This window comes from Drosophila eugracilis, unplaced genomic scaffold (genome assembly GCF_018153835.1).
Source record: "Drosophila eugracilis isolate 14026-0451.02 unplaced genomic scaffold, ASM1815383v1 contig_90, whole genome shotgun sequence".
Lineage (NCBI taxonomy): Eukaryota > Metazoa > Arthropoda > Insecta > Diptera > Drosophilidae > Drosophila > Drosophila eugracilis.
This window is the reverse complement of record NW_024573812.1, coordinates 7,362,653-7,382,096: the sequence shown is the minus strand read 5'-3', so window position 1 is coordinate 7,382,096 and position 19,444 is coordinate 7,362,653. Positions and strand designations below refer to the sequence as shown.

General features: G+C 41.1%; 2 protein-coding genes across 13 annotated transcripts in view; both read right to left on the bottom strand.

Moving 5' to 3' along the window:
• The window catches only part of LOC108112564 (mucin-17), a 29,581-nt gene extending 12,904 nt beyond the window's left edge, over positions 1 to 16,677 (bottom strand). For 4 of the 12 annotated variants that reach the window (XM_017222512.1, XM_017222518.1, XM_017222519.1 and 1 more), the window contains exons 1-7: positions 16,636 to 16,677; positions 12,691 to 13,309; positions 5,313 to 5,414; positions 4,285 to 4,526; positions 4,085 to 4,231; positions 3,686 to 3,775; positions 292 to 614 (exon numbers count right to left, since the gene is read on the bottom strand). In XM_017222512.1, coding sequence (XP_017078001.1) covers positions 292 to 614; positions 3,686 to 3,775; positions 4,085 to 4,231; positions 4,285 to 4,526; positions 5,313 to 5,414; positions 12,691 to 12,941 — 1,155 coding nt within the window. In that variant the 5' untranslated portion in view covers positions 12,942 to 13,309; positions 16,636 to 16,677. Of the gene's footprint in view, positions 1 to 291; positions 615 to 829; positions 2,526 to 3,685; positions 3,776 to 4,084; positions 4,232 to 4,284; positions 4,527 to 5,312; positions 5,415 to 9,285; positions 9,438 to 10,570; positions 11,298 to 12,690; positions 13,310 to 16,613 lie in introns of those variants that run through there. The other 8 variants (XM_017222515.1, XM_017222520.1, XM_017222514.1 and 5 more) reach the window with 7 other exon arrangements.
• LOC108112569 lies at positions 6,011 to 6,740 on the bottom strand. The gene has a single exon (XM_017222535.2). The coding sequence runs from the start codon at positions 6,496 to 6,498 to the stop codon at positions 6,187 to 6,189; it is 312 nt and encodes a 103-aa protein (XP_017078024.1). The 5' UTR covers positions 6,499 to 6,740; the 3' UTR covers positions 6,011 to 6,186.
• Positions 16,678 to 19,444: the final 2,767 nt, after the last annotated feature.

Below are 19,444 nucleotides of genomic sequence, written 5' to 3'. Positions count from 1 at the left end.
TTCGGTATTCTTCGGCTACTGCTGCTGGTTCGCTGGCTAAAACGTCTGCACGGGCTAGACAATGGACTGCAACTAATTAGCCTGGTCCGCTTCGGCGATGTGGCAACTGGGAAATCGAAGCCGCCCAAGTGCAGGCGGAATGGAAAGGGAAAACTAAACGAAGCGGGCCAGTTAAAATGGCGGAAATGACTAGAACATGGCTTACAAAGTGGTCGAATTTTTAGCGGTAAGGGGTGGGTAGTAGTTGTAGTACCACAGGTGGTGCCTCCAACATAGGTCAGAGCGGCTTACCTTATTCAGCACCGCCGTGGCAAGCAGATCCTGGTAGATCTTCGGCTCGAAGTAGTGCTCGGTGCGATGGCGCCGCTTCATGCCATTTCCATTGGCCAGCTCGGAAGCGTGGGATCTGGTATCCAGGCTGATTTCCGACACAGCTCCGCTGATGCTCAGGGAGGAGTTTCGCAGGGTCTCCGCTATGATGGTCTCGATGAGACTGCGTAGTCGGGTCTGCGAGATGTCGGCCAGCTCGGATTCGGCATTGTTGTTATTATTATTATTGTTGTTATGGTTCAGGCCATTGCCGTTGTTTTGGCCATTTACTATGGCTGGCAGATCTGAAAGCAAGTGTGGAACAGTGTGAGCAAAGTTTACAAGACCCAGAATGCTAGCCAATACCAGAGACTAACAATATGCTTGGTTAGCAGAGATCGATACAATTAAAAGTGAAAACTCAGTTACTTCTAGGCGAGTGTGAGAGTGAGTGTGAGTGGAAGTGGCAGTGTGTGAAAGGCAAAGAAAGTAAGTGAGTGTGTGAGTGTTTTAGCCATACCTAATTTCACCTCAATGACGTAAACCACGTAAAAGACAATTACGGCCAAAACGGCATACATGCCAGTGACTAGGCCCAAAGTAAAGTCCATGCTGCATGCATATATATATCTAGATATATTTGCGAATATCGTATATTTTTTTGATACCGCTGAATCGTTGATATCTCGCCTATTTGTTTATTTACGTTTGCTGCGGCGGTCCCAAGGCAGAAGGTTTGTGTTTGTATTTGGGTTTTGTTTAGAGCTTTCATTGATATAACGGTCGGCTGAGCTGTTAATTATATTGAACAAATATTAGAGTTGTTGTTTTTTTTTTCATTTCGCTGGCTTTGTTCCCCTAAGCTCCGAACATAAATTTGTCACCGCCTCCCCTAAACGCTTGAGCAACCGGAGCTCTAAAAACTTCGGACAACTCTAGTCAGGCTGAAAATCGCGACTACGGTTCGCATATTTATCATTTTCTTTTGACATGCTAAGTCTATTAACGTATTGCGGTAAATACCACGCCGCATAATGAATAACCCCGAGTTATCTATTTTGCGTTACAATGCCGCCCATATATCTTTATCTGCTGGATGTCTAGTCTATTCCCCGTTAGTCATTCAGGTGTGCAAAAATGTCACAGACGCAAACTTTTGTGTCCAGAACAGGCATTAAGCGCGCGAGTTGCGAGTCATCAATGGAAATAGCCCCTGAAACTGGCCCCTAGGAAAGAATCAACCGGATCACTACTCATTGTCTGACAGATTATTCTACGACTCGAAACTCCAAAGTTCAGGGTTCAGGCGAAATCACTCGGCATCAGGCAATTATCACTAGGTATTTTCCACTTTTTAACATTTATTCGACCGCCCTGCCAGTGGGTTCAAGTGGCCCGATAATGCCCCTTCAGACTGCTCCGACTTCGATCAGTTAACTGGGCCCGCGATAAGTTAGGTGCACAAGGTTTTACTCAGCGAAAAGGTTTTATTTAGTTAAGGTCAAAGATAAACTACAGGCAGTGATTTTGGTTACGGAAACGTGTTGAAAGTCCACGATCATCATTTTCACGATCATAATTTGTTGTTAATCTCGGGATTACACATTCAGAGCTCTAAGCGGGGATATCGGGGGTCATTAATATGTATTAGCGTTGATTAAGGTCTCTTCCTCATCTGACGCGTTGTTTTACCTCACGATTATTGATTTCTATTTTTGCTCATTTTATTTTTTTGCCAACTTAGTGTCGGGTCAAGGTTGGCGATAGCTCATCACCTAATGCGGTCTCTGGTATGTTTGATTTAGGGCCTTATCTCTGCAGCTGGAAAAGTTCCTCTAACTGCTGGCCGGAATTCTTGTTCTATGCACGATTAGTATGTTGTTCTATTCCATGTTATCACACGCGTTTCGGCCGGACTCTTTTGGCCCGTAGCTAAATTGGCGTTACGATCACGGCGCGACGCTTCTGGCAACTGAAGCGGTACTCCGCGATTGCCGAGCGGCGAACGGTGTGCGTCTAAACGCTCACTCACACACTCCAGTTCATATTTCGTATACGTATGGGGACCCTACAGTGGGCCTGATTGTGAGATTTTGCTGAAAAGCAAAGTTTGGCTTTGAAATTTACAAGCAGTTAACCGGCTAAATTGCCGAACTCAGCTGTAAGCGTGACCGAATCAATCGGTTGTTAAGACTCAACCCCTTGAGTGGTCTTGTAAGTAAGACATTTACGCCAATTTTCTAAACACGAAACCTGTTGGTGAGCAATGCGCCAACGCTGCGTATGATTAATGTCTATCGCTGTCTGTCATCTAAGCTAAGGCCGGGATTTCGTGCGGCCCAGCACTTGTATCATAATGTTCTCGCTGCCATCGGCACTTCAATAGCTAAAAAGCCTTATCAAAGCCCTGGGTTCTTATCACCGACAAGCTGACTCTTTGGCATTTCTTATCAAGAAACATTGACCGCGATTTGAGTTGGTTGGAAAGAGAGGCATAGCTAGCCTAGATTGCAAGGAGAGAGAGAAAGAGAGTTGCAGACTGTTGATTTTGCTATTTTAATTGGACGCTCTGGTTATGGCCGTCTGATAAGAACTAGCATTTACTATATCTGCAATTGATTCATAGATTTGTTTTAGGGCCGCGGTACAATCCTTGAACATATGTACCGTTTCAATGCAGGGCAATAAAGTTTGTTAGCCGACGTGTGCCGGGAAGTTATTTCGGTTAGGGGTTACTTTACTTTTTGGTTATAATGTTTTATACATGGAATTAGAGGAATATTTCTATTTTAATGTATTGAAAACAGGGGCCGTTGTATACTGTTAAACTCTGCCTGAAATATTTTGAAATCGATTGGAAGGAACTACAGACGAACTTCCTTTACTTGAACTTTCCTAACATCGAGTTCCAAAGTGGAAAAAACTTTAAAGGCAAGAAACAGTGTAAATGCACTTGGAATATATTTCATAAAATTAAATCTCCAAGTTATAAATTTTTTAAGGAAAAAACTTCATAAAACTGGATTAAACTTGCTAGTACAAAATTTAATTAGGGAATCTAGAATTCTGTAAAGCAAGCTGAAAGAAAAAAGCTAGTAATTTTCGTATATATAGAATGGTTTCCGACTCTTTAAAAGATTGCATAAATAAAAATAAATGGATATTGGGACAGAAGGAAATTATAAAGTCTAAAGTAGGATAGCAACACTTGATAAGATATAACATATTTATAGAACCTAAAGTAATAAACAAACAACTATCAAAGATATTGCCTACAAAAACTACTATAGAATATAGGTTAGCATACAAGACAGACGATTACGATTACAGCGTGCGTGCTCGATCGATTAGTGACTATCGATTACCGACTACTTACCTCCATTGAGCGCACGCGCGCACAAATTGTTTTCCACATTGATAAGCAGGTTACTCAGCTTCGCATGGAATTTATCAAAGAGTTGCAAGTCTGATTTGCATGTGTGTAGCATGTGTGTGAGCGTGTATGTGTCATGTGTGTGTGGGGTGTGCAAATATTGGTTAATGAGCGAACAGAATAAAGTAGACAGAAAGACTTTCCAGCAAGCTCTCACTGGAAAGCTTGCCTAAAAGTATGCTTCGATTTAACATTCGTAGCCCAGCAACAAATGTTGCTAAGGCCCAAGCAACAAAAGTTGCACATTTTCAAAAAATGTAGCCGCGCCAATTGCTTTTGATTTGCACAAATTGCATGAATTGCATTTGCTCTAATCGAATCTCGGACAATCTGTGTACTTACAGTTCTCGCTTTTGGACAGCTGCCCCACTTTAATGTGGTCCAAATTACCGCCCAGCATTTCGGCCACGATCTCCTCTACATACTCGCGGATCTTGGCCCGCTCATCCAAGTTGGCCGTCTGGCCAATCTGGCTAACGCTTTCGAATTCTGCAAATGTATATTATATATCCTCTGACATATAATACCGGGACCATACTTACGCATGCTGCTGTCGTTGCCATCGCCCACAATAGGTATGTAAACCTCACTCCTCGCCCTCATTGGATAGACGAACTTGTGCTGGTTGAAGGACATCTGCTCGGCCACCCACGAGGAGGTGTGGGCCAGCGACTCCTTTGAGCTCTGGCACAGCTGGCACTCCCACTTGGCGTCCTTGGGACGCCAGTCGGCGCACTTTGGCCCACGGCAAACGGATTTCCCGCAGGTGCAACATGTCACGTAGCTGGGGAGGCGAAAAGGAAGCAAATTGGTAAAACATTCGTTACTTTTGTACGTTGTTTGCCTAAGATGTCTGGAGGGATATTTATAAGCTTTTTATAAATCCTTAATCTTAATCTCTTTTCCAGCTTTATTTTTTCGTTTTTTGATTTTCAAGGTCTTACAAGCTCAGAGGGTTGTGGTTAAACTTTAAATCAGTCATATTATTAAAATAATATTATTTAATTACATTATATTAGAAAGACAGTCAGAAGTTCGGATGAAGATTTTGACTAAAAAACTTGATAAATGACTACATGCTATCTAGGCAATTAATCTGCGAGTTTTATGACGGATATCATATAAAATTTAGTAATAAATTTAGAAACTTGTTACAATTTAAATAATTACAAAAAAAAACCTATTTTGACACATTAACAATTTTAAAAATAAAAAATAACAAAGTATTTAAAAATATATTATAATAATCTTGCATATTGGCCTTGAATGGTGTTTATTAATAATTAATTACTCTGCTAAGAAGTTAAATCATTTTTACAAAAATAAATATTAGTCACATCGAGAATAAGAGAAAGTAACATACTTTCACCTAATATTATATTTTTGCATTAATTTGTATAATGATTAATATTTCGAACCTATCAAGCTAATATATACGTCAGCTTACTCAGCAAACAAATAGATTTTAAAATGCTGATAAGTATCAGCAATATCAACAATATGAAACAGGTATTTTGGCAAATTCCTCTGCCTAGGTGATCTGCCTGCCAGATATATGACTTCTACTCACTTTTTGGCACTGCCCAGATCCAGGTCCGCACAGCAGACGTTGCAGGTGCGATCCTCGCTGGCATCCTTCTCCTCCTTCCTCCACTTCTTATTGGCTAGTTTGCTGGAAGAAAAGGCGGAAGGAATATGTCAGATGTCAGTACGCGAACGTTTGGATAATCCGATACAACAGACGATTAGTCAGGTCAGTTCTAATGAACCGCTGGGGTTATTCAACGGCCAGAAGGTCGTTGGCTAAAACTCAGCCAATTAGTCGGTAGTCATCGATCGTGTTGACTAACTTTAAAGCTCGGCAAACACTTCCCCAAACAAATAGCTAAGGGGAGGGCAGCGGACTCCACCCAAATGCAATTGCATGGCGCAATCGACTTTCTCCGCGGCCGTTATTCCAGCAACTTGCATAACAGCTGAAAACCCGTTGGACCAGGCAAACAAAACTCAATGGGATTTTTTATAGCCAGGTTTAATCAACTTAGTACAGCAGTATCGCTTAGCTTAAAATACATGTAGCTCTATCACACATCTTACAATCTAACGAGACGTCCCGTCCCGATATGCATTCGGATTATGTCAGTCACTTACAGTTCTTACACAAGAGAGAAGAAGGGAATTCCTGGGTGTCTTGTACGTGCTCGAAATGAGCAATCGCCAATCGGTTTGCTGCTCAACTTATTCAAATGGCAAATTTCGCAATTTCGCTTACAAACAAACAAATATAATTTAAGGAAAAAGTCAACCATAAACAGCTAACGAAAACATTGCACTGGCGAAACACCGAAAACAATACAAATACAAAAAGCGTAGAAAGAAAGCTCAGTCAGAGAGTACCCGCTTAAAGCCGAACTAATTAAAACTAAACTCTAACTTAAATTCCCCTAAGTGGGCAGGTGTTGCTGCTGCTGCTGCTGTTGCTGTTGCTGCTGTCGCTGATGGAACCTCATCCTCCTGCGAGCCCAGTGCTCGTAGTTGTTCTCCAGGTTCTCGTAGTAAATCTGCTCCTCGGCATCTGGCCCTCCGTTCTCCTCCCAGTCCTCAGCTGGTGATCCAAACACCGGATCGCTGGTGGTCATTTTGAGTAGCACCACCTCCATGGTGCAGGCCATGAATAGGAAAGCCAGCACCGCGAAACTGATGGGCACGCACATCAGCCTCTCCACCTGGCACAGCACCACCGCGGAGAACAGCATTCTCCCTGGATCTGAGTAGCCTCGGTGTTCTTTCTGTTCTGGTTATTGTCCGAGCTCCAGGTGTGATCGGGTTTGTTGTTCAGGTATTCGAAATGTTTGTCGACTGATTAGCGCCGTTGGGCTTACTGAGACTTGGCATGGCACTCGCGTTGAACCGTTTTCGCCAATGGAAGCACTTAATGCCAATTCGCTATCAAATCGCGATCCGCGTCCCACGACACTGACAACTTTCTCGCACAAGGTTCGCCTTTGTTATGCGCAGTTGGCTTTGAGAGTCGGCGGTCAACAGCTGAGATCGAGTCGCTATAGCCTCCCCATGGAGACTCTCCATTCCATATTGCCATATCCCATGCCGGTTTCAATGGTGGAGAGCGTGCGCCTCTCTCTAGCGCTAAACAAACTCGTTAATGACGTAAGTTGGTCCCCCCTGCACACTATACCGTCGAACAGGTCTATATAGCTCAATCCGAGCCATGACTGCGCATATTTCCATGCAGATTTATCGCCTTTCTTCTCCGAACTCTGTGCTCCCCAAGAGCTGGAAAGCTGGTCAAGCAGGAACCGTTTCGGGGGGACGATACGTGGTCAAAAATCAGCAGTCAACATCATCGGCTGTCTACTGCATTCATTTGTCTACTAATTTATTTTTGGCAATATTTTTCCCGCTTGCCATCTTGGCCTGAACTTCATTAATTTCCAAATGCTAATTGTGAGAAACATTCCGCAAACGAGTTAGCTTAATTCTTGTCTGGCAAAAAATAATGTATGCATGCTGTGAGCGGTTTATTAACTAATCAATCGACTGGTGGCTGGATTCGAGTTGATTTTAATCACTATTTTGGCAAAAAACGGCGCCACGAATCGGCAACACTTTCATCGTTTTAGAACCCGGGGAACATATTTCACGAGGAGATCTCATGTCTTAAGATTCCATGGAAATCTGTGTTGAGAATCTGGGTTAATATATGTAAGTCTCCCATTAGCATATTCCCGCACGAGAAAGCCCCAAGCCCTCAGGTTCCGTCTATATTAATGTGCCAACCAGGCCAGAAGCTTTCACAAACCTCACAAGCTTCATTGATAACATAATCTTCAGAATTTCCCAGAATTTAAGAACGAGGATAAATTATTTCTCGGTACAATAGACATTTACACAGCGCATGTGGCACCATAAATTGTTTTATTGCCATGGAGAAATAAAGTTTTAATATCTTCAAGTTTATGATTTTACCTTTGTGAGATCATCACTGGAAATTACTATAACCCACTCGATTCCCTTGCAAAAATGTTTTAATTCTTAAATTTAATATTTTAATACTTAAGCCTAAAAGCATGCAATAAAATATTTGCTACGCAAGCAAGTTTTCATATTTTTTCAGCACCTTTTGCCACAAACCGAATATAATACTGCTAAATCATATATGGTATATCCGCTTTTGTTTAATTATTTGACACACATGTTGTTCTCACTCTCACATTCGGTTTTAGATCCCCACTTTCGACAGTCAAATATGCCTCGCATATAACTTTTTGTGGCTTTTCACTTGCCACAAGGCTAACAAAACTCGTTTGTTCTCACTTTAATAGCAAATAAAAACCAAGAATATCTGTGCATATCTGTGCTGTGCCATCGGACAGAGTTAATTGCACTTGACTGACTTTCCACAGTTCCACAACTTGTTTGGGTTTTAGCGTTGCTGCTACTTTTAAGACGCATTTATACTATGAAAACGTCTTTAAAACCCGGGAAATGATAAGTGAAATAGAAGCGCTCCGGCATTCTGACACATATTTAAGCTCAACAATGAATTCCGATTGAAATTAGAAGTTAAAGCTTAAATATATATACACTCCTCAACAAACTACAAGGAAATTTACTTCGATTTTGGGTTCAAATCTCAATGAAGGCTGAGAAAATATTTATTTTTTTTATTAATGTGTTAGATTTGCAAAAACCCCAGGGTTTTGAAACAGTACCCTTATACACTTAAAACTGATGTGTAACTACCGCCAAGTAATAATACAAATAAAATTGTCAACAAAGCGGCTAATTAAGTTGTCATTGAATGGTGACGAAAGGCAAACAATTGAGTCGCGTTGTTAGCCATGGCAAATTGTTATTGGCAATTCGTGACGCTTTTTAAGGAAAAAGCGAATATATGAGAGGGTGGAGGAAAGTGGTGCCCTTTGTTGGCCAACGACTTCCGTTGGCCATTCTTCAAGATACTATGGTTCTTATTGCCAAATTGGCGGAAAGTCAATGACAGTTCGTTTTGCTGGAAAGACTGGGAATGTTATGAAACGTCTAACGGAGCGACTAGCCATTGATGGAGCAAACCAGGTGCAGCATAAATTCGAAACAGGTGGCGGAGATTGCGCAATCCTTAATTAAGGCGAAGCTACGCATTAGATGCCCAAACTGAGCAACTGCAGCTGAGGCAAGTGGCAAGTAGCAAATAGCAAGTGGCAAATGGCAAATGGCGACTGGAGAAATGGCAACAATTATGTCAAATCTCTTTCATTTGGCCATTTCCCACACGCAAACGCAATCAAGTCAAGCGAAACGATGGACACGTAACCAGGTTGAAGTTGCACTCAAGAAAGTTTAGTTTCAGTTTCTATTCGAATTCATCCAGCAGTGCATTTGTATCTCCAGCTGCAGCTGCATATACGAGTATAAGTATACATATATGCAACTGCACGTGCGGATCCGGAGTTTAGCTCACGTAGTCGAACTTGTATCCATCGGATACAATATTTTGATTTATCTCCATTTGATTAACTCACCCCAAGAGATGCTGGGCGCCACATTGCAGCAGGTAGGCGCCTCCAATGAGACCCACCACGGAGGTGAGGCCCAGCAGTAGATTTCCGCTTACAGGTCGGTTGATTGGCAGCTCCATGATGCAGATGTAGGGGCGCATCCAGCGCTTTAAGCACTGCGGAGTTTTCATTTAATTCAATTACGATATCGATATCGATTTCGATTTCTTTGCATTTGAATTAGAATCACACACACACACATACAGTTATCGGAAGTAGCTCTAATTTAATTCCGCGTCTACTGAGACCCGCAACTCAACTAAATCAAAGAGATCGCCTCAGGAATACTCCATAAAACTATTCTTTTGTCTTATCAGAACCGAAAATTCCACCACAATATCGTTTTTTATAAGTTGGCTACCATCTCTTTGTGACAATTTTACGTGTTTTTCGGCCAATTCATACTTTGGCCTTAGTCTTATCAAAAAGTTTTTGTTTGTTCGGTTTAAATTACCTAGATTTCGAGTTGAAATTGTGTGGGTAGATACCCTTTACAGAGCATTTAGGTTTCAATAGTTACTATTACATTAGAAATAACACCTGTAATACTATTAGTACCAATGGAAACATCACGTAAGTGAATATTTTTAGGTATAGCACATTCTTGTCTAAAGCTTTTGCAATTGGTCAGACTTGATTTCGTGACAATAATAAAAAGTGATTACCAACATAAGGCCAAGAATAATCTTCATAATTATGTGATGTAATTGACTGCTAAGACACTCGTCATAAATCACTTAAGAAACATTATTCATTTAAGTATGCAAATCTTATCGTTTAGTCAGGATGCAATCACTTTTGAGGAGTTAAAATAACTTTGGCTAAAACCGTTTGAATCACGTACTGGTCGTTACTTATTTGTTTGTTTATTTGCTTAACTGATTTCCTTTGTGTTTATTTTTGCACACCGCGATTAGCACTAATTAAAGTTGATAAATGTATGTATGTGTTTTTTGCCAAGTTCTTATTGCCTGTATTGCTGTTTTTATGGCCAGATCTTTGATGGGAGTTAAAGGTTGCATAACTTTTTTGGGCTTTGCATAAATAATTTACCAAAATTATAGCTTCAGGCTGCGGTGTGTGTGTGTGTGGTTCTAAGAAAAAGGTTTTTAATTATCGTGTTATTCACTTCAGTTGGCATTAAAGTTGTGGATTTTATTTTTATTTTTATTGAGATTTTATTAGTTGGGGATTCTTCCAAGTGAACCGAAGTGAACTTCACCGGGGGAATATCTGAATAAATAATTACCACAAATTTTGATTTTTCGTTTGGCTTGTTATTTCTGTTTGCAGTTATGTACGACGATTATCAATCACTTTCCGGGGAATATCTTTCGGAGGTGTTTGCCACACGAACTCGGGCCGCTAATTGCCATTTCCTCGCACCACCGATCACCAATCACCGGCCACCTCACTCCATCTTCAAATAACCCGCAGCGAAAACAAACCCGCTTGCATGACGCAGAAATTGAAACAAATCGCGGCTATATACTCGTAACAAAGCTGATTAGGATCACGCGGCTAAGGGCCTCCGATCCGGTGGCAACGATCTACGGGTTAACTCAACGACTGGAGCAGCTGACTCCGACTGCGACTGGAACGGCGACAGGTTTGTTTTAGCCAAGTTGTGTTTGGTCTTGTTTACTTTTTTGCACAATATATATAACTGGGGTATATGGGCATTATATTGGATTTTGTTTGCCCACTTCGTTATTGCGATCGCGTATATAAGCCGAGCGTTTATTTGATAAGAGCTCCAGTGATAAGTATATAGCTCGGTATGCGACGAAAATTTCACAGATAAGTGTCAAGACCATTTCGGAGGCTAAGTCACATCCTCTTAGATATACTCTTTCCAATTGGGCTAATTCTACGACCTAATGTTGTTTCCAATACTTAAGTTCTTTAATTTTTTTTTAAATTTTATTCATTTTTTTGTTAGGTTTTGTGTGCGTTGCAGGCGAGTAACCAAAATGGAACTGGCCATTAGTGGCGCACTGGGTCAGAGCTTTGTCGGCCATGCAACAAAGGTAACAAGAGGGTGGAATGCAAATCCCCATTGAGCCGCCAAAAAGATGGACAGTTATGACCCCACCCCGTCCAATATATTCGTTGCCATTTGGCGCTGTCCAACGGACCTTATGCAAATGCAAATGCCACTTGGCAGCTGCCAGTCACATGTCCGCAGCTCGCTTGGTGGCAAGCGCTTGTGGCGGAAAGAAAAACCTCTGAAATCGATTGGCCCTGCCATTGGCCATGCAAAGCTAACGGCTATTAATTGGCATTAATCAACTTAATTATGAAAGGTTCGATAAGATTGCGACTCCACTCCTCAGGCAACGATACTCGTGTGGAAAAATGAAATTATCATGGAGTGGGTTAGACCTCTATTTTAGCTTTAATATTTTAAGCCGATTCTGGTATGCTCTTTGTGTACTCACAGGTGTGTATTTATCGTATAAAACTGTCTTAAATGATTAATAAAAACATATATGAAAAATAGGATTGATTTCTGAAACTAATCATGACATTAAGCATTTCCCTTACCAATCGAAACTGTTCTTGGAATATCGTTAATTTATATTCTTCAATAAACTGTGACCATACCCCAATAAAGTCAGCATTGTCTTTCAATGGACAGACAACAATACAGTCTGAAGAGGTTTCTTCAATTATGATCGCCAAACTGGGTTGGTCGCCCATTATCATTCTAATGGAACTTCCCCGCCACTTCGTACCACATTTTCCCAAACAAATTGCAAACTCATTTGAAAGCTCTGCGGCCAGAAGCACTGGGTTTCTCTTTGACAATTGTCGAAACGGATTCCCAGATGAGACGAACTGCTCACGGAATGACTTCTGGGTGTACGAATGACATGGCTGAGTGACTGACTGACTGACTGCGCCCGAGATTTTGTCATTTCCATTTTGAGGTCGCCAAATTTGCATAAATTGATATCCGCCCGCAGTCTGGGAGCTGGAGATGCATGCAGCCAATGCACTTACTGCAAGACTGTAGCTGTGGGCTCCACGCGCACTCAAAGCGGTTTAGGCCAATAAGCCAATCCCAGCTGCCAGTTGCTTCCGTTCTGGCCACATGGTAAAAAGATATATCACTAATGCTTATTATTTATTTTTTGAATTTGCCATTCAGTACTTTTGGTTGCTAATTAGATATACTCATAAGTCATTGTTAATCCATATTCGATGGAACTCTCAGTTAAGTAAAACCAGGAACCTGCTTGATTAGTGTTAATTTGAATCATCTTTGTGTTTAAGACTTTTATGAGAGCAATAAGAGATAGATGAAAGCCGGAGATAGCGGTGTGGAATTTACGTATAGCGCTTTCCCACTGCGCCTGTACTCACCTTAATCTATCGCGCAGTTGCTGGTGGGTGAGATGGTCCCGCTGCAATACCAGGAGGATGCGCTGGCACTGACTCAAACGCTGGCGCCTCCTCAAGGTGGGGGTTTCCGCCTCCAGCACCGCGATGCCACTGTCCACACTGGAGTTCAGCTGCTGCTGGGCGGGATCGGGACTGCTCTCCTTGATGTTGCTTTTGCTGTTGCTGATGTTGCAGGCTGCTGGCGAGGTTGCTGCTGGCGCTTCACCTGCCATGTTGGTGCTGTTGCTGTGTCTGTCGCCGACGGACGATGTGTATAGTTTGTTTGTGAATTTAGAGCGGCCCTAGGCCATTTCCGCACTCAGTATCTCGCGGATACACATGCAGGCACTTTCCTCTCACGCACATGAAACACTTTTGGCAAACAAATTTGCTTCACTGCCTTTTTTTGTGTGCTAATTACGCGCCAGTTACGACCATTGTTTTGCCACTGGAAGCGGGCCCGCACTGCCTTCGACTTGGGCCGCCAAAAAAAAAGTCGCTTACGGAGCAGCTTATCAGCCGACGCGATACACAAATTCAAGACTTCCCATGGAGCGGGGTGCTGTTGGTGTGTTTATGCCTGGGAGCGTTCGCTTTCGTACTGCAATCAAAGGAATTTTTGGTTTATTTTTACGGCCGGGACCCATAAACAAATGCGGCAGCAGATAACGAACTACCCGCCCCCTCAGCTCTCAGATAACCAGAATCTGGCGATGCCTCATCGCTCCCCATCTTAAAAAAGCGCCCCTGACGTCGCCGCGTTGGTCTGTCACCTTCGGATCCATATATACTCGTATATTCATGAGATATATATCTGGGTGTTGCTGCACCCAAAGTGAAATATGCATCTGCAGCTGCGCTTCGCACGCCCAAATATGTACATTTGTGGCACGTAATTACGCAGAGTGCTTCGATTTGGGCTGGTTAACCCATTTGGCTGGCAATGGGTTAAGTGGCTCAACGGTTCGTCTTCGCCAGAGCAGAGTCTATGGCCCCAGGCTCCCGAAATATTTGGCAAATGTCGGTTGGCGAAAAAGGCCAAAACAGAAATCCCAACAAATTGGAAAAGAGAAATTCTTGGTCTACAGTTTTGTTTTTTCTTTTTGGCCAGTTAAATGGTTGACTTGAAATGCTGACAGTATGTCTGCCGGAGTATCTATGAATGGATAGATGGATGCTTGGTTGGACGTATAGATAGATGGATGGTTGGTTCGAGCAAACAAGATGATTACGATTTCGTATTCGACGCACTTGTTATTCGGTTTTCAGAGTTCGTGGTTCGTTGTTCAGTGTTCACTGTTGATTGTTGTTATTTTCGGACAAGAGAAACAAAAAAGAAAGACCGACAAAAAAATAAGCTGGCCTGCGGGCAGCTAAAGAAATTTCTTTTGGGTGAAAACCGGCCGGACAAAATGTGGATATGTGGAAATTCTGTGAATGGGATTTGCTGCGGATTTGGAAGATAATTTGGGCTGTGCAACAGCATGATATGCAGTTCCCCAGACAATGCAGCAATTAAAAATGCATTTGCATGCATACCAAACTAAAATCCGGCGTTTTGCATATCATTTTTGTTGAGGTTGGTCAACAGAAATTGATTTCCATTCCAAGTGCATTACCTAATATATGCATCAGTTTTACCTGCCTATATAGATATGTATGTATCTCGGTGTGCCTGTTTTTGTTTTTGCTAGTTGGATTTTGCAATTTTCACACAATTGTTTGCGGCATTCGCATGGCATGTCGAATTAAGTTGTTACAGTAACTAATCTGATGATTAATTAGACAACAATTTCAGATGCAATTGGGTCGCCGGCAAATGGGTCAACTCCATCCGGAGAACTGGCTAAAAAGCTGTGCTTAAGCTTGAGCAGTCTGATGGCTCAATTAATTATGACATTTGTACAGAGAGAGAAATGAGTTGAGATGAGTTTGTTTTATTACAACTGCTGATCTATTTATAGAAGTTTTGATACACATTAATATGCGTGTGACTTTTATAGTTGTTAAAATTATATAAAACTATAACTATGTACATAATCAGAGTCATACCACAACTATAATAATATCAATGATAATGAGTAAAGCCTCTAAACTTGTACAATAGTATTCCCTATTCAACTGTCAATTGATTTGTATGATATGGCACAAAATTAAGCCATGTTCACTGGAAATGGTCACTGAAATGTAGGCCAAGTTTGGGTTTATTTTTCCTCTGTGCATATTTGCAAATATTTGAAGGGAAACTATTTATCAAGCAGCGGGTGAGCCTCTATCAATGTGGCTCGCACTAACGGTTTCACACTCTCTTCCCGGCCAACTTTAATAGCCATGCCACACACATGGACCCGCACACAGATGATGCACACATATACCGAAAGATATATGGATATATGGTGGTGCCGCAGGGCGCAGCCGCAACTGCCGATTCATTGGGAAATTAGTCAAAGCAATTCCACGCCAATGATGCGTTGCTCAGAGTTTCTTTTTGTGGTGAACTGAGCTGCCGCCCCCTTTTGGCCCCCTTTGGGTCCCCTTTAAGCCCCTTTTGACAGCAACAACAATCTGCTTAAATGAACGGAAGTCGGCAATGTAGACGCCAGTCGCTGAGTCGCTGGTTAATACTGTTAACCGATGCTGTCCGATTGGTTTTGGTTATCTCGGTTTTCTCATTTTTCTCGCAGTTACTTGCTCACTTTTGTTCGTTTTCAATTTACGGGTGAAATGGCTGTTATTTCTGTTTTTCGTTTGTAAAAGTTGTTTTCACAGCCATGGCTAACAAGAAAATAATGAACAAAAAAATTAAAGCACACACGCAGAAAATCAATGGCAACGATTGGATGCCAGCGGAAGTGCAACCTGTAGACATTTCTCACACTCGGGGGTTGTTCCAGGGTTCGATACAAAATGCATGCCAACTACAGTGGTCAATCGATAACGAAGAATATGAATATGAAATAGTTTCTTAATTTACGGAATATATTTACTCTTTGTAATGAATGTTATACTATTTTTTCGCTCCATAAATATAAACTTGATAATAAAAAATATATAAAACTTTGCGTCATTTGTAACTATTAATCATTTAGTCATTAAAGTCTCTGATAACTCGGTATGAGCAAAGATTAATAAAAAATTCTTAAGAAATTTATAAGCTGATAAAATTCTTCAGATTTATTTAATCTTTAAAATAGCTACTTTTCATTTTGGTGAGTCACTTAAACTGTTTTGTTAAAATTATTTTTTGCAAATAAAAGTAATTATTTGGATAGAAAAACTTTAAAGACAATTTTGTTAATTAATTATTCTTTGTGTAAATTTTGAAAGAACGCATAATTTTGTTTAATTTATAAATTTGTCTCAATTTTTAAATCATATTATCATATCAAAAAAAGTTCTTGATTTTTTCCCTTAAATGGTTCCGCCTTTCCATCTTGCACTGTGTCAGCAATGTTTTTGTTTTCGACTGACATTGACACCTGTTCACCCGTACACCCGGTCACCTGGTCACCCCTTTGGGACCCCCTCCACTGCCATTTATTCTTTCCGTTTTTCGTTTGTCGCTTTTTGTTTTTTATTGTCATTTGCTTTGCGCATGAGTCGCATGTTTAGCCGCTGTTGTTGTTGCTGTCACTTTGGGCATATCGCACGCTCCAGTGACCCATTATATACAAAAACACATACATATATATAAAGTCTAAATATGTAGTTGCAGGAGTGCAGGGCACACACTAACACAATTGCACTAAAATGTTTAGGTTTTCGGACAAGGCTCAGAAGGGCTGCCCTTCGAGGTCCCGCTTGAACGGTTCGAGGTTCGTGGTTCGAGGTTCGTGATTCGAGGTTCGAGGTTTGGGGTTCGGGGATCGAGGTTCACTTATCGCCGAGGTTCGTAAAGATCGTACACCATATAGCCAGTACACGTACTCTCCGATTTCGAGCGTCACTCCGTTGGTGCAGAAGGTTGAAACGCGAATGAGCAGAGAGACGCCAAGTCTGAGCTGCGAGTCTGGCTTACCGAAGTTGCTTTAGCTTTACCGTTTGTTATCGGTTCTCTGCTCTCCGCACTCGCATTCTCTCTGCCAGTGTCCCAGGTGTCTGTCTCTCTCTCTCTCTTTATTGTCGCTGCTCAACAGCTGTCACAAAAATTTAGCGGCAAACTTTTGTTCTGCACTCTTCGCCAATCTTCTTCTTTCACATTTCGCAGCAGCTTTTCGGGGGTAGAACTTGTTTTTCGGGAGGGGTAGGACAAACGGGTTCCGATTTCAAGTTCGGCTAGGGTTTAGTCTAGGGCATGGAAAGTGCGATTCTGCGGAGGGAGTGCAAATTTAACCCTTTCAGTTCCTTTCTTTGCATCGTATTCTAATATTTAATATTCAAATACCATTATTGGCTTCTAATATAATACTTTAATACTTTCATTGAAAAACATCAGAACTTCATTTGGAACTATCCGGATGTTAGGAAAGATTAGATGACTTAATTTTTTAATAATCTGTTAAAATATTTAAGTCAAAAATAATATTTAGAATTACAATATATATCACTAGACCTTTTTAATACCAAATGTGGAAAGTTATAATTCGATTATATAAAATATGATTATTTATTCTTATTAGTTAGCAAATCTTGAATATAAAATTGTAATCAAAAACCGTAATTTTAAAATTCGGAATTTATCAATTTTCTTTTTTCAGCTCCGCAGAAGATGTCTCACCGTAGTGGGTTAATCATTTGCATGGCGTCCAATTGTTGTCCCAAGTACTTAACTTTTTCTTGGCTGCTTTCTTCCTATTTGTTTTTTCTTTAGCTCTGCCCTCTTTCTCCCTCCCTCTCTTTCTTTCTCTCTCTTTCTCTGGCATTCTTTCTTCCTTTCTGGCTTTTTGCACGGTAAAACTTTTCCACTTAACGCGACGTGTGCTAAAACGTTAATTTGTATGCATAGGGAAGCAATTGAAGATGGAAGATTACGAGAGAGAGAGGTAGTGACAGCTGGAGAAAGAGACAGAAGACTGGGGGAGTACGAGGGAGACTGCGACTAGTGACCACTGGAGATTCGGTTACACAAGTTCAGTTAGAAGGAAGTATCGCAAAAGTAGAGACAGACAGCTATAAATAGTTTATGGCTCGGCCAGTTGATTTGGGAAATACCCTACCTCGGGGGGAACCTCTGGAGTGCGAAAGGGACAGCAGGCGGACAAGACCTGGTTTATGTTTATTGCCTCGCGTTGACCCAACTCGGTACTTGGCTCTGCGTGGAGTAGGAAGCGTTTAACTACCTTTGAAAGACATTTGATACATGGGCAAGTTAAGTTTTGCGGAGTTTATTTTTGTCTGAGTTTTCTTTCGTTTTATGTGTTTTTTAGCCGACACTCCTGCTACGCCATCGCAAGCAGCGCATTGCACCTGACACACTCACCTGAGATGGAGGAACAACAAGTAGTACACTGAGGAAAATGGTTTTTAACTCGGGAAGTCAATAAAGATTGCAGTACCTCAAATGAGTCTGCATTTTATCATACATTTAAGAAGTTTTTCTTAAATATGAAGCACTTCACATATTTTTAAACTCGTCCATATGCTAGTACATTTTTCCAGTGTTCTACTGTAACTTTTAGCTTTGGCATTTTGCTCAACACCTTTAGCTCGCTCATTTTTCGCAATCTTTCAGTTCTGCTATTGATACGCCAGTAAGAACAGGAAGGGTAAACACATGGGGCATTACCAGATGACTTTCCGTTCTGCTCAACATTCACATCAAAATTCCTCGCCATCATCCCGGTAGATAAAATTCGCAGAACCTCTGGAAACCGTTAAGATAACCATCAATGAATGCGCGAATGGGTGAATGAGGTGAATGATGGGCGAAGAGGTGTGTTAGCCAACTCGCATGCCATTGTTTATGTCCCGTGGATTCGGTTGTTTATGGTCGAAACGTGGGACCGATCTTCCACATCAATGAAGTTTATTCAGTGGCCAATTAAATTGGCTGGCGCTTCGATCGGTGAAAGCATTTCATCAACCGCCACCAACCACTTTCGATGGCCAGGGCCAAGCGGAGTAATTCGTTTGCATCAATCAAATGGATAATTTTATGATTTTATGCAAATTGCCAAACTTTCCAGGTCTGAGAAGTAGGTCTTAAGAATTTATTTGGAAATAATTTTAATTGATTTCTGATCTTCAATTAAAAGATCAAGGCTAATGGCCTTGTTTGGAGGCCTAGATAGTGACTGTTTAAGAATGTTAGAAAAAATTAAAATTGATTTTCTATAAAAAGGATTAATTTAAATCGTAGTGCATACTGCATAATGTATGTTTTTAAATTCTAACTTATGATTATGAATTATATTATTTCAATTAAAATATTCACGTGTTTTGAATGTCATTGCTTAATTAACTATTATGATTTAGAATATTCTAAGCCGTTAATAATACCTTGTGAGATTTTCTTAAAAATTACAATTTAAATGACATTATAGAAACTTCAAGCATAGTTTTACGCATATTAAGTATACGCCTCAAGTACACAACCAAACTTAAGCTGAAGACAAATCGTATTTACTTAGAAAAACTTCGTAAACTTATGTTTAACTCTGGCCTCAAACTTCAAAAAGCGTGAAAGCAACAAGTGGCTGACTTAACTTCCCGCCATTCAACACGAGCCACCCTAATTCCGCGACAACTTTTGACAGAAAACTTTGCACACTTTCAGGCGGCGGCATTATTTATGCGC